Source organism: Semicossyphus pulcher, unplaced genomic scaffold (genome assembly GCF_022749685.1).
Source record: "Semicossyphus pulcher isolate SPU_LCO1_2020_fin unplaced genomic scaffold, fSemPul1.0.p SCAF_12, whole genome shotgun sequence".
In the NCBI taxonomy this organism is placed as follows: Eukaryota; Metazoa; Chordata; class Actinopteri; order Labriformes; family Labridae; genus Semicossyphus; species Semicossyphus pulcher.
Window position 1 is genome coordinate 21121065 of NW_027211626.1, and position 13956 is coordinate 21135020.

General features: G+C 39.0%; 1 protein-coding gene across 1 annotated transcript; it reads left to right on the forward strand.

Moving 5' to 3' along the window:
• Positions 1–1229: 1229 nt before the first annotated feature.
• LOC138588837 (high-affinity choline transporter 1-like) lies at positions 1230–10415 on the forward strand. Its single transcript, XM_069659083.1, has 8 exons — positions 1230–1413; positions 5844–5960; positions 7253–7408; positions 7556–7704; positions 7850–7993; positions 8275–8428; positions 9515–9732; positions 9855–10415. Exons 1-8 carry the CDS (start codon positions 1230–1232, stop codon positions 10413–10415), a joined length of 1683 nt encoding a protein of 560 aa, XP_069515184.1.
• Positions 10416–13956: the final 3541 nt, after the last annotated feature.

The following is a 13956-nucleotide window of genomic DNA, read 5'->3' on the forward strand; positions in this document are numbered from 1 at the left end:
CCCCTCACCCAGCTCTTTCTTTTTTTTTTTCAAACAAATGCTTAGTCTCTTTGGAATCTTAATTGTTTATGGTCGAACTGTTCAAAAACTTTAGCAGTCTTGTGACAAAACATGAGCTTCAAATTAAAGCAAGCAAAATTGTTTAGATCTCCAAAGGACAACTTACAACCAGATTTTTTTTTTTTTAATCTCAGTTCACTCCCCCCCCATTAGTCTGCATCGTTTGAGTACCTAATGTGTTTCTCAGCTGCTGCCATTAAAAAGCCACTTTGTTTTCAAGCTCACTTTATCTCTTAAACTAGCTTCGATCATCAACCTGAACTCCATCAAACCAACACGATCACAAACATATAGATCCATCCTAGTCCATCCAAAATGCGTCTCCTAATATAAAATATCCCCAAATATAAATCTTATGTTTTGAAAAGAATTTAGTTTTATAAGCTTTATTTGCTTGTATTAAAGCTCCTACGTAGTTCAGTATAGTGACTGGACCCCACCGTCTTCCGATCCACTCAAGTGAGACTTTCAAGTGTTATCTTCAACTTGGTGATTTATTCCTTCAGAGTTTCTGGCAAACAAAAAACGGTGATGTGAAAGTAGAATAATCAAATTTCAGTTATCAGTTATTGTCTTAAAAAAAATCCAAATTGGCTGAAGTGTCGGGTCAAAAATGATTAATTGTTCCAATATTGTATAGTACAAAAGGAAAACTTAACATATGTATTTTCATTCATTTATTAAAGTTGAACTTTATTTGTCATTACAACTTTAAAAAACGAAATCTTTAAAGTTTGTCCAATGACCAGGGTTTACAAACCAACAAAACACCAGAAAATATAAAACATCTTTAATGTTGTTTGTTACGTTACTTCATATAAATCATGTAAACACTGCAAAAGACAAAAAATTAGAAGCTATTTAAGTGTAAAATAATTAACAGCCACTTGTTGCTAGCATTTCTTCCAGTGACGCAATAAGTCATGCTCAATGTTATACAGGCTCAAGATGCGTGATGGTCATTTCTGTATGCTTGCCAGGTAAGTAGCCTGAAACCAGCTTTTTTTTTCACCAGAGAGCATCAATGTGTCGTTACAGTGGGAGGACCTTTTTGTTTTTCCTGTTTTTCCTCTTCAATGTCATCTCCCTTTCCCCCAAATACTCAGCCAGTCAGCCCCTCCTTCAGTTGAACATCAACTGGTTGGGAAGCCAGTCAACCAGTCAACATCATGGCTGTCAACATCCCAGGAGTGATTACGATGGTGCTCTTCTACCTGCTGGTTTTGGGAACCGGCATCTGGGCTTCTTTCAAGTCCAAAAGGGAGCAGAAGAAAAGTGCAGCCTCTGGGATGGAGATGGCCCTGCTGGGAAATAGAAACATCAACGTGGTGGTGGGAATCTTCACAATGACAGGTAAGGAAAAAAAAAATTACAAAGGAAACTATGAATATTGATAAAATTGTCATTATTATAAAGTGTAAGCTTTTATTTTTGACTATGAATATCTTTTAAGTCTATTTTGGGGTAGATGTTGTATCCACTGAGAAATGAAAAAAAAGAAAAGGAAAAAAAAGAAAAGGAAAAGTTAACACACGGAATTTAAAAAAATCTGTGAACATATTCAGCATTATATGTAGCATTTGGATGAAAGTATTCAGCCTAATGAAATACATGCTAAAACATCTGAGAGTTTGATAAACGGCTGTGATTTATGAGCAGGAATGAGGAATGTGAAAACAAGGATACCCTTGAGGCTGTTTAGTCTTCTAAAACAAAGTGAAGAATCACACTCAAGGAATTCCACAAACAATAGAGTTTAAGATTACATGTTTGTAATTATTTATGTTCATGTGGACAGGACATAAATGCCTGAAAAAATATGGTCACACATTCTGACTGTATTACAAACAGGACACTTACAGTTAGGTATATTATAGATTTAAGTAAAAACAACTGGAACATTTATTAAGTGACTCTAATATTGATATACTTGGAATATCTGAAAGTTGGCTGACACATTCATCATCTACAGCAGCCATCAGTATTCCAGGATACAATGTATTTAGAAAAGATAGAGAAGCAGGGCGAGGTGGGGGAGTATTAATCTATGTCAGAGAAAAGTTTCAATGTGAACTAATAAGGTGGCCTAAAGAAGTTAATGCTGAGTGTATTGGTCTAAATATATCACTTTGCTCTGCAATGTCTTTTACTGTGATTTGTGTGTATCGACCTCCCTCAGCAAAGGATGTATTTTATGATCATCTTCAGACAATCTTAAATCAATGCGACTCTAAAAAGGAAATCATCTTATTTGGTGACTTTAATATCAACTGGGACATCAAGTCAGATAGGAAAAAGATTAAACAGCTTACGGATAAATACAATTTGACACAAATCATAAAAGGACCAACAAGAATAACAAATACAACAATTGATCTAATATTTACTAATAATCCTGAAAGAATCTCTAAGACTTTTAATCTATTATCTGGCCTGTCAGATCACAATTTTATCCTGTGCTCAAGGAAAATTAAGAGGAAGCATCTAATGGCATCCACCAGAAGTCACCAATACTATTTCATACCCAAAAGCCAGCAACAATTCCTGAATGAGGAAATCCAAAATGTAGACTGGTCTAATATTCTGGAAAATAATGACATTGAGGCAAGCTCAGATAATTTTATTAAAAAAGTCAATAACATTATAACACATTTTACAAAAAAAGGTAAATCCAAGCAACATAGAAATAATCTGCCCTGGTTGAACAATGAAATTATAAAATTAATGAAAAATAGAGATAACGCTCTAAGGCAATCTTTGAAAACAAGAACTACAAGTGACAGACAGATCTTTACATCGCTACGAAACAAAGTCTTAAGGATGACCCGTAAAGCGAAAACAGAGTTCTATATTGAGACCATAAAAGGGTCAAATGGTAATGGAAAGCTGATATGGAACAATCTAAATAAGCTATTGAGACGGGACAAATCTCACTATCTTGGTGATCTACAGTTCCAGGTAAATGAAGAGCTAACTGACAATCTAGACATCATTGTGAATTGTCTCAATAGATTTTTCATTGGCTCAGTTGAGGAACTCAGAAAGCACTTTAAATGCTCACATATTCCTCACAATCCTGTTGATGCAAGTAAACCAATATTTAGCATAGAAGAAATATCTGTCCCTGAGGTAATAAAAATAATTTCATCCCTAAAAAGCTCAAAGGCCAGAGATACATTTGGTCTTACTAGTGACTTTTTAAAGACCCATAAAGAGGCTCTTGCTGACCCAATTGCACATCTTGTAAATCTATCCATAAAACAAGGAACAGTACCATCTACATGGAAGATTGCTAGGGTCACCCCAGTCTTTAAGGCTGGGGACAAGACAAAATCTGAGAACTATCGACCAATAATTATTTTACCTATAATTTAATATAAATGGGTTACCACAAAACTGACAGAACACTTAAATAATGGCCATGCCACTCTTCATCCAATGCAGTTTGGATTTAGGAAATTTCACTCAACAGAGACAGCTACCTGATATTTCCTAGAAAACTTAAAGAGCTGTTTGGATCAGGGCTGCTTCGTAGCTGCTGTATTTCTTGATTTAAAGCGTACTTTTGACACCATTAATCATGATGTGCTTATTGCTAAATTAACTCATTTCAACTTCTCAAATAGTGCCCTCTGCTGGATGAAATCATACCTGTCAGACAGAAAACAGGCAGTTCAAATTCGCTGTCTTCATACTTCACTTGTTCTGCTGGAGTACCACAGCGCTCAATATTGGGTCCTGTTTTATTCAGCCAATATGTTAATAACTTACCAAATGTCTGTAGAAATATAAAAATGCAACTATATGCTGACGACACTGTGTTATACTGTCATGCCAACTCAATCCAAGAAGCTGCTTCAATACTCTCAGGAGCCATGGTGCCAGTGTCCCATTGGCTCCAAAACTGTTGTTTACATTTGAATACAAAAAAAACAGTCTGTATGTTTTTCTCCCGGCAGCTAACAAAGGAACAGCAATCATCAGTCATGGTGGGTGGAGAGAGACTTGATGTGGTTGAACACTTTAAGTACCTCGGGGTAATCTTCCCCTCCAATCTTAATTTTAAGCAACATGTTAAAAAAGTCACAAATACAATTAAATTTAACTTATCAAATTTCAAACATATAAGACCTTTCCTGACTGTGGAGTCGGCGAAGACCTATATGTATGCAATGATACTTACTCACATTTCCTATTGTTATACAACATGGTCACATACATCAGAGAGTACTTTAAAACCAATCAAGTCTCTCTTCAAGAGAACACTTAAAACTCTTGACAAAAACCTATACACTACCATTATTGTAAAATTATTAATAAGTACAACATCTTGGACTTTGTTAGCTATCAGTTGTTTTTGGATGTCTGTCTCATCTTTAAGGTTTTGAAAGGATTAGCCCCTCCACCATTGCAGGACTTCATAAAGACAAAATGGTGGTGTCCATCAGAGGAACACAGTCTTGGAACACACTGCCAGCTCATGTTAGAAACTGTGGCAATTACACCACCTTTAAAAAGACCCTTAAACAGTGGTTGAAAACAACCCAGACCTGCTCTCATGGGTAACCTCTTCGTCTTTTCTATTTTGTGTATGGACTTTTAACTTTGATGTGAATCGGGACTTATTTTTTGTGTAAGATTTCTACATGTTTTATCCATTTGTTATGGTGTATTGTCTGTATGTTTTTTTTTTATGATACCTGCTTTAGGACAACGGATGAAATTTAGCAACTGTGCTAACTCCAGCATATTTATATTGATGCTTTTTGCTGATATGTTGATTAATGTGCATTGTCCTAACCAAATAAATAAATACATTTAAAAAATAAAAAAACAGAAAATGTTTGCTGTTGGTGAAAATGCACTAACACTTTAGATAATTCTGAAAAAATGTAGGCTCAAGTCCCAAATTATATTGTTACTTACTTATAAAAACATCACATTTTGGAGAAAAACAATTTTTTGGTAGTGTACTTTACTTAATGCAACTGGAAACTCTTTGGTCTTTTTTCAGTCATAATGTATATTTTGTATTTTTGTCGAAGTCCTTATTTTTGCCGTTGATGGAATTCTGTAACCTGGAGCTGAAAACTGTCAGAAAAGTGACAGCCTGTAATCATTTGGTGTTGGATGTCTTTTCAAATTTCCCTGACGTGTGGGGAGCTTCAGGCATTCTCACCTCTTTTGGTTGGTTCCAACATAGGTCACCTGAGGATCTTTGACAAGTCATGTGGTCACGTAAGAGTTGGTGGGAGCATTTAAACAAGGTAAAGAGCAGGGGGATCCTACTGTTTACCTCAAATGTTGCTGCCGTGATAATTGTAGAGTTGTGAAATGTCTCAAAATCAAGGTTCGATCACCAACTATTTTTTGGTAACAAATTTATTGCAAATGTTTGAATAGTGCAACATAAATGAAAAGTTGTAAAATGTAATACGGCTAAGGCTAAATTAGGTATTTCCAGTTGATATAAGGCTTGTATTGTGCATTGATTGCAAGTTAAACCAAACAAAAAAACATGAAACCAGATGTAATTGGGGTGGACAAACGTTACAAACACCTCTCCTTATAACTCAACAGCATGTAAAATGGCATTTTCCTAAATTATAACAAGGTTTCATCAAAATGTGTTCAGTTGGCAAACAGGGAACATAATAACCTTCATCACATATCACAATATGGCCGATATGTACAGAACAACAACAACCATACAATGAGTACAATCAGCTCAATTGTGTAAATCGTCCACTAAACTTCTTGCTCTGTGTTTCTCCATCCTGTAGCTACGTGGGTTGGAGGAGCCATAATAGTGGGCCTTACTGAGATGGTGTACACGCCCTCTATGGGACTAACCTGGACACTCGTGATGATATTGTCGTACAGCGCGTCCTTCGTCATTGGTAAGAGACCTACGAGGACACTGTCTTTCTGCATACAAAACAACAACTACAACACAACTGTAGACCAACACTGATGCAGATTTTTTCCCATCTTTATTAAATGCTAGTCTTTCAGTTGGACATCATGACGCGTTGATTTCACATTCAGATTCAGATTATAATGACCTGCCTCAAAACCATGCCCTCCAAATTAAGTCCCTGTTTACCCTTAGATTTGCTATGCTTGTACTTCATGTGACATTTTTTGCACTGACAGGCACGACACCCCACAAGCAACTGATTCTCACTGTCATGCGTATGTGGCTATCTGTGCTACCAACTGTATCTTGCTTCAAACAAAGTTTACTCACAGGAAGCCTATCAAACGGCTCATTGCAGTCCTCAGTGAGAAGCCGCTTGTAATGTCTCATGGAAAAATGCTACTGGGTGGGACTGATAGGCAGGCTACCTGTCAGTGAACAGTGTTGTTGGGTTAGGGTTGGAATGTTAAAAAAACGTACTCCTTGCATTTGGCAGCCCTTCAATTCCAAAGGTCATTGTGACGGAGACACACGGACACACATGCACATACACACACCAAACTTTTACCTCTCCATCAGAGTCTCTAATCTGCCTGTAAACCTCTCCATTATCCTTCTTCCCCTCTCCGTTTCTGTAGTGCGACCAAGGGTGCACACTTGGAAGTTCTATTGTTAACCTTAGCACACATTTACACAGCATTATGTTTCCTTACCTCGAGGTGCATATTAATGTCGCCATGCGCCGTATGGACCCTCTGAGGGCACTCTCCTAGAGAGGCAGGAATTATGTCATTGGTAAATTTTTATGGGATTGTTTCACAAAAACATGAAATAGCAAAAAACAAAACAAAAACATATTTTGCAGGAAACTGGTGCAAGCAACAATATATCTGGGAGGCAACATAAAGTGTGAGCACAGACAGAGCATATCTAAGCGCAGCAGTGACTATTTGAGTGCAAAGGCAGGGTTTTTTAGTTACCTCATACATTATATTGACAATAACAAAGTCCAAAAAAATCTCATTATCGTTAACATGAAATTGTTACAGTCAGTAGTTTCTCAATTGTTCAGTATATCGAAAATTAAGAGTGGCTTAAATGGGGAAGACTTCAAATTTGTCAGGTACACCCTAAAGAAGAATCTTCACGTATTTGTTAAGGCTTCACAAATACGTTTTTGATCGTGTCATTTTTCCCTTTTATTGTTTTTTCCCGCTAAGTTGAGTTGTTTTGAGTCATTGTGATGTGCTCTGTCCTTTTTTTCAAATCAAGGTGGCTTGGTGTTCGCCAAGCCAATGAGAGAAAAAAACTGTGTAACGATGCTCGACCCGTTCCATATGAAGTATGGAAAAGCACTGACGGCTGTACTGTGCCTGGCTTCAATTGCTCTTGATGTGGTTTGGGTGCCTTCAACACTAATTGGTTTAGGTACAGTGTGTTAGCATTTTACCTATTTATGAACATAATTTTGTAACCATGCTTACAGTGTGATGATGACTCAATTTGACAAAAATAACAACAATAATATTAACACTGAGTGTTTCTGAAATTTAACTGAAACAATGCTTTTGACAGGAGGAACCATGAGTGTCGTCCTGGATTTATCCTTGGATGTATGCCTCTGGATCTCTGCTGCTGTTGCCATTATCTACACACTAATGGGAGGTCTCTACTCTGTGGCCTACACAGATATTATACAGCTTGTCCTCATATTCATCAGTTTGGTAAATCTGCAATCATTTAGGTTTTTATAGTCCATTGCTTTTTGTTTAAATGAAATTTGATGAAAAATGAAGTCAATACACATTACAAAAAAATGCTTTTATAAGTTGTGTGTGTTATAATCTACATTTGTATTTGTCTCTGCAGTGGCTCTGTGTTCCTTTTGTTTTGATGAATCCTCACTCCTTGGACATAAGCCAGACGTTGATGAACAACACCTTACACGCTCCCTGGATCGGTACACCAGAGCCGAAGAAGACCTGGATCATAATTGATGATTTCTTATTCTTTGTAAGGAAGGAACGATACGGCTTATATCAAATTCAATCTACTCTGTTGTTGATAAATATCTTCAGAATGATGACAAAAATATACATATTTAAAATTTGACTTTTTTTTAATTGTATCTAATTATCTGTCAGTATGTATCTAACTGAGTAAATAGCTTTCCTCTGACTGTAAAGATATAGTTTCAGGGGGCTTCCCTTTCCAGCAAATTTTGCTAAATGCTGCAAAATGTTTGCAGCATTTTCCCCGTGGTGACTAAATTTATTCTTTTTTTAATTTTCAAGGCACTGGGGAATCTGGGATATCAGTGCTTCCACCAGAGGACTTTGTCGGCTTCCTCCTCAGCCAATGCCAAGATCACATGCATTGTTGCGGCTTTCCTCTTTCTTCTATTCGGGATTCCTCCAATACTGCTTGGAGCAGCCGTTGCATCCACAGGTATTAACACATTATACAGTGGAGCGAAGTCGTTCTGCTTCAGTGTAAACGGCGGAGCTAGCAGGGCGGAACAGCTTGTTTTTTTCGTCCGTAACACCAGAACACTGTGTAAAAACACACTCTGGGACGGCTTTGGTTTGGCTTGGTTCACTGTAAAATGGCTAGGGCAGCATCACGGCAGAGCTTTGTTACCCCTCGATCCCACAGGATCCGTCTCCGGCGCGTTCCGTCTGCGCCGCGTTTCTGGTCCGTCAATCCTCGCCCATAGGAAGCGTGTCTGGTCCGGAGTGCAGCGGAACGCTGGCCCAAGCAGCTGGATTCGCGAGATCACAAGATCGTGGGAGAACTACATTATCACGCCAGAATTGAGATATCATCAATGTTAGCAGAACAACACACAAACTACTGTTCAGTTTGCACATCCGAGGTTGATTATCTGTTCATTTGAAAATCAGTCCGTGATTTTTGCACACGGAACACGCCGGAGACGGATCCTGTGGAACCGAGGAGTTACGCCGCTGTGGCTGGATCGCAATGTAAAAAGGGCTTACATCGCTATTGTATTCCCTGTTGTTAAACTGACCTCCATTGGTCTTGGGTTCATCCCGCCCTGGTCGTGTCTCATAGGCCTCAAAGCGCTCATCTTCCCAGCCTCCCATCAACCCAAAGCTGTGTTTGTGTTTTTGACTTTGCATTTTGCTTATAATGTGTCATTATTTTTGCCTTTTTCAGTATATTTTTTCATGCACAGAATGTTTCTGTTGTTGTTATTGTTTTTGGACATTAGTATGTGTTAATTTTCGGTCCGTTTCTTTTTATGAAAGTATTTGCCCTTCAAGTTCACCGTACAATGCTCATGTTTTCAGGAAAGTCTATGTAAAAGATAAACTGCTTTCCTTTGTATTTGTGAACCTGTGTGTTTATTCAATATAATCTGTATTCAAATTGATAATAAAGTATTGTGGTTTATCCCTATGGGATGGGGGAAATAAATGACAGCATGACGATGATGTCGATGATGATAATCACCAACAGTCACTCTGTGAGGGTTAAAAACATTTTTCATCTTTTGTCTCTGTGTCTCAGACTGGAACCTGACCACGTATGGTTCTCCATCTCCATATGAACGTGGGGAAGCAGCTCTAGTTCTTCCCATTGCCCTGCAGCACCTCACACCACCCTCCATCTCCATTATCGGTATTGGATGTGTGGCCGCCGCTGTGATGTCATCGGCTGACTCTGCTCTGCTTTCTGCAAGCTCTGTCTTTAGTGTCAACATATACAAGAACATCCTGAGGCCTCAGGTGAAAAATGCACATGGTCTTTCAGTTCTGCATCAGACAAAAAGAAAGTATGAATTATGGCATGATGGAGAAACAAAGTAGCTGATTGTTATATTCTTCTTTCCATTTACTGTCTTCCTCAGGCATCAGACAGAGAGATTCAGTGGGTGATCCGTGTTGCTGTAGTGGTAGCAGGCGTGGCTGGTACATCACTCACCAGCCTGAAAAACAGCATCATAATATTCTGGTTCCTTGGTGCTGAATTGGCATATATTGTTGTTTTCCCTCAACTTGTCTGCGTCCTCTTCTTCAACATCTCCAACGGTTACGGGGCTATTATGGGCTTGCTGGTGGGAATGGTGCTAAGACTGCTCTGTGGAGCACCATCACTAGGGTTAGCACCAGTCATACATTTCCCAGGATGCACTCTTGAGGATGGCGTTTATGTCCAGTACTCTCCGGTTAAGACCATCTCCATGCTGTCTGCTGTTGCTGCCATCTTGACTTTCTCCTACCTGGCTCCCATGCTCTTTCACAAAGGCCTGCTTCCTGAGAAGTGGGATGTGTTCAAAGTGAGAGCGCAGCCCTCACCACAACAACTGACGATGACAGATGGAGCCAGCAAACGTAATGAAAGGGAGAATTTAAATGAAAATAACTCTATGACTGAGACATCAGAGCCAATGATTAGCACAACATGCTAGTTCTTTGTTTACTTACTTATAATATAGTAATTTATTTAGCAAAATACAGTTAATACTAGTTAATTGAAAAAGAACTCCCTGGAGAGCTGTCCATCCATAACCTTAAAGACCAGCTCCAGTCATGTTTTAAGACGTATAAAATGCTCTGCTTGAAATAAGAAATTGTGTTTGATATGTTTTTTCTGTAACATATGTTTAATTATCTTGTAAAAATCCTCCCAAGGCGTCTCCTCATTCTCCCTCATTAAAAATTCCTGAATCGGCATAGTCCCCGCCCACTATGTGCTACGTTTCTCCTTTTGTAAAATTACAGCCGAAAACAAAACACGTCTCTGCCATCGTTTAGTGGCAACTTGTTGAAACTTAGCTAGCTTGAAATCAAGTAATTAGTTGTAGTAACGTTAACGTTAGTAGTCAGGAGTGAGCTTGCAAAAATTATGATGACAATTACAGCTGGCTTGCATATCGCCAAAGTGGTTGCCATAGGTTACTCATAATGATATGCATAGCGTTAACCCGTCCATTAACGGGACTGGCTCCTTAGTTTTGTGACGTCTCAAACCTGCCAATCTGAAAACGTGTTGTTCAGCCTGTCCTTGGTACACTGCAGTTAAAAAGCAGACAGGCCCAGCCATGGAGATGACTGCTGATGTTGTTCCTGATGTCCTGTAGCACATGAACAACACCACATGGAGATATTCACAAGGTTAAACACTTGAGTTTCACTGGAGGCGGTCTTTAAGTATTTTTGAAAAGTGGATTCTGTGTTCTAACCCTGTACAACAATAATTAGTTAAATATATAACTCTCAAGGGTGGAAGAAACAAAACAGTAAACACTAACTAACTTTACCCAATGGCGGCCTTATCAGGCAAGATAAATCACTGAGCTTAGTCCATTCAACCATGCAGGGGCTTGCTGTGTTGTTTTTTTTCTCACTCAGAAGATCGGGATATTGCAAACAGGAGAGACTTCATTAAGAGTGAACAATTATGTATTTTACAAGTTTGGAAAGAATGAAATGTGCAGTGTCTTTGGCGATTAGACCCCATTGTGATATCTTCACGTACTGAAGGGGTAGAGAGGTCGAGAGCAGCATAGGATACCCCCCGATGGAGTCTAGACACTGGTGGTGGTGATGGTGGTGAAGACAGGCTGCAGGATGAGCTGAGTAGCTGCACTCGGACACTGATGAGATGGATTGGAGGTGAACGGGGGTGGAGGAGGGTCGCAATGATCGAGCTGAAACCACAAATTGTGTAACGATCTGCCTTAACAGGAGTGAAACCCAAAAGCAGGACACTTGACAAATAATCAAAGTAAATATAAAATATTTACTTGAAATTAAATCACAGATACCAAAGACAGAAGAAATATAACAATTACCTGATCTTTCCCTGGCTTCAAATCTGACTAAATCGTTTAAAGAACTGAAAATCACTCAAAGAGGAAAACCTGACTAAATAAAGAAACAAAACTCTATCTGAAATAACCAAAAACTGCACTCAACAAAGGAGGCTCTATGCTACAAAACTATAACATAAATTCTTCTCTAACCTGAGGGAAAAAAACAAACAAAAGAATCTCTAAACTGACCAAAATCGCAAGCAAACAAAAATATACTATCTTGACTAGAACTCTCACAGACTTAGCTAGAACAGGATAAGGCTGGTTCGACTGACGTAGAGACAAGCACGAACTGGCACAGGACACAGGGAGACGCCACTATTTGAACATGAGGAAGGTAATCACAGGTGAAAACGATCAGGGAGGGCAAGACAATCACCAGACGCTGGATACACAGGGGCATGACGTAAAGTGATCTGAAACAAGAGGGAGACAGGGTTACTTTCAAAATAAAACAGGAAATGACCAGAGAACATGTAAGAACGAGACAAAAACGGTAACTTAACTGGAGGAAAATGATGAGACATGACAAAATGTCTGCGGATGAGGGGAGGACAGCTTTAAAATTTGACAGCAGCGGGATGATTAGACGTCGAGTCTAACTCCGGTTGGTTTAGTACATAAATAGTATACGCCCATAATCAGCTGATCATCAGAGAGAGAGAACGTGACATGATGAATGATGGCTAATGAACAATCTCCCTTCTTGAACTTGCGCTGAGCTACATAAAAACTATAGTACAGATTTTGCAGACTGGGGGGAAAAATTTAGCATGACAGTAATAATGCATATTTTCTCTCTTGTGTTCTTGCAATGCGTCTCTTTACTTAATGCTTCCTCCCCCCATCTCTGTGCTTCTGAGGTGAGAGTGGAAAGTTACAGAAGGGTGGATGTTCAACATGTTTTCAAACATTAGCCTTGAGTGTGAGTTACTACAGTTCATAGAAAGAATATGCTGATCGCACGTGATGATGATGCTGTTAACATCTGAACAGTCATGCTCCACTTCCAGCCTTATAAACTCAAATTTTCAGTAAATGTTTGCATTGTTTTTGTGGACACTTTTCCCGGCTGGCTCCCTTTGTTGTGGTTCTAACTCTTGACTTTCCTCACTTTCGTTTATAGACTGTTTGCCTTCATCTGAGCATCGAATTTGTTTCTTTTTCTTTGGATTTTCACTTATTTTTGAAGTTGTATCTGTAGTCATCGATCTTTTCTTTGTTTGTTCAGCCATAGTAGATTACTGTTTACTCGCAATGCTGACAGAAACCGGAAGTGCAGCCGCTTAGCTCCGCCTACCCTCTCTGGCAGACCAACCACTGCTGGGTGATGGAAAACGCGTCACTAACTGGGCGCCGCTCTGTGGCGACCCAGTCCATATTAATATATACTGCAAATGCAAAGGCTTTCATCAGTGGGCCATAGGCTCAATAACCATTGCATTACCTCATTCGGTGATAGATAGTGACTTAAAAGACATTAATTTAAACGAAAAAGTTTGAGGTTGTTACTTTAAGTCTCTTTACTGTTGTTTTGGAACCTGTTAGACTGAATGTATCAGAGGTGAAGAAACACACTGTATTTCAAATGTTGTGGAGGGGGAGGGAAGGGGGATGTTGAATGATGGTGTCCTGCAGGTGTGTGTGGACCTATATCTTGTATATTTTCTTTTTAAATTTAGATTTGTTTTACCTTTTTTTGCCTTCTTTTAATTGACTGTGAAGCCTTCTGTGACTGGTGCCTGTGAAGGTGCTATATGAATAACACAATCTGGGCACAAACTGAGGCGCAAGGCGCAAAGAGGTTGGTTTAAATCCCTGGATTATTCATAGGTGTGTTTTCGGCATAACATGAATCAAACCAATCAGACTGTCAGCTCTCATTTCCTTTAAGAGCCCGGTGCGCATGCAGGCAGGCGTGTTGCTATTTACGCAGCGGATTTCTGTCATTCTTCTTATATAAACCGGACCATGACCGGCATGTTCAACTCATTTCTTTCCACTGTGTCCTTGAACACGCAGAAATAAAACACAGGTCACTGTACGATACATGTCGAAGCATGAACTGATGTTAAAGCCACTGAAGCAATCCCACTGCCCAACAGAAACGAAAATGAAAAGAGGCGTACATTTA

What these genes read in the sequence shown, in the direction of transcription:
- LOC138588837 (XM_069659083.1), top strand. Translation starts at nt 1,230, where the DNA reads ATGGCTGTCAACATCCCAGGAGTGATTACGATGGTGCTCTTCTACCTG. An exon ending in TTGATGATTTCTTATTCTTT is followed by an intron (nt 7,994 to 8,274) that starts GTAAGGAAGGAA and finishes TTAATTTTCAAG; the next exon opens with GCACTGGGGAATCTGGGATA. An exon ending in AGCAGCCGTTGCATCCACAG is followed by an intron (nt 8,429 to 9,514) that starts GTATTAACACAT and finishes TCTGTGTCTCAG; the next exon opens with ACTGGAACCTGACCACGTAT.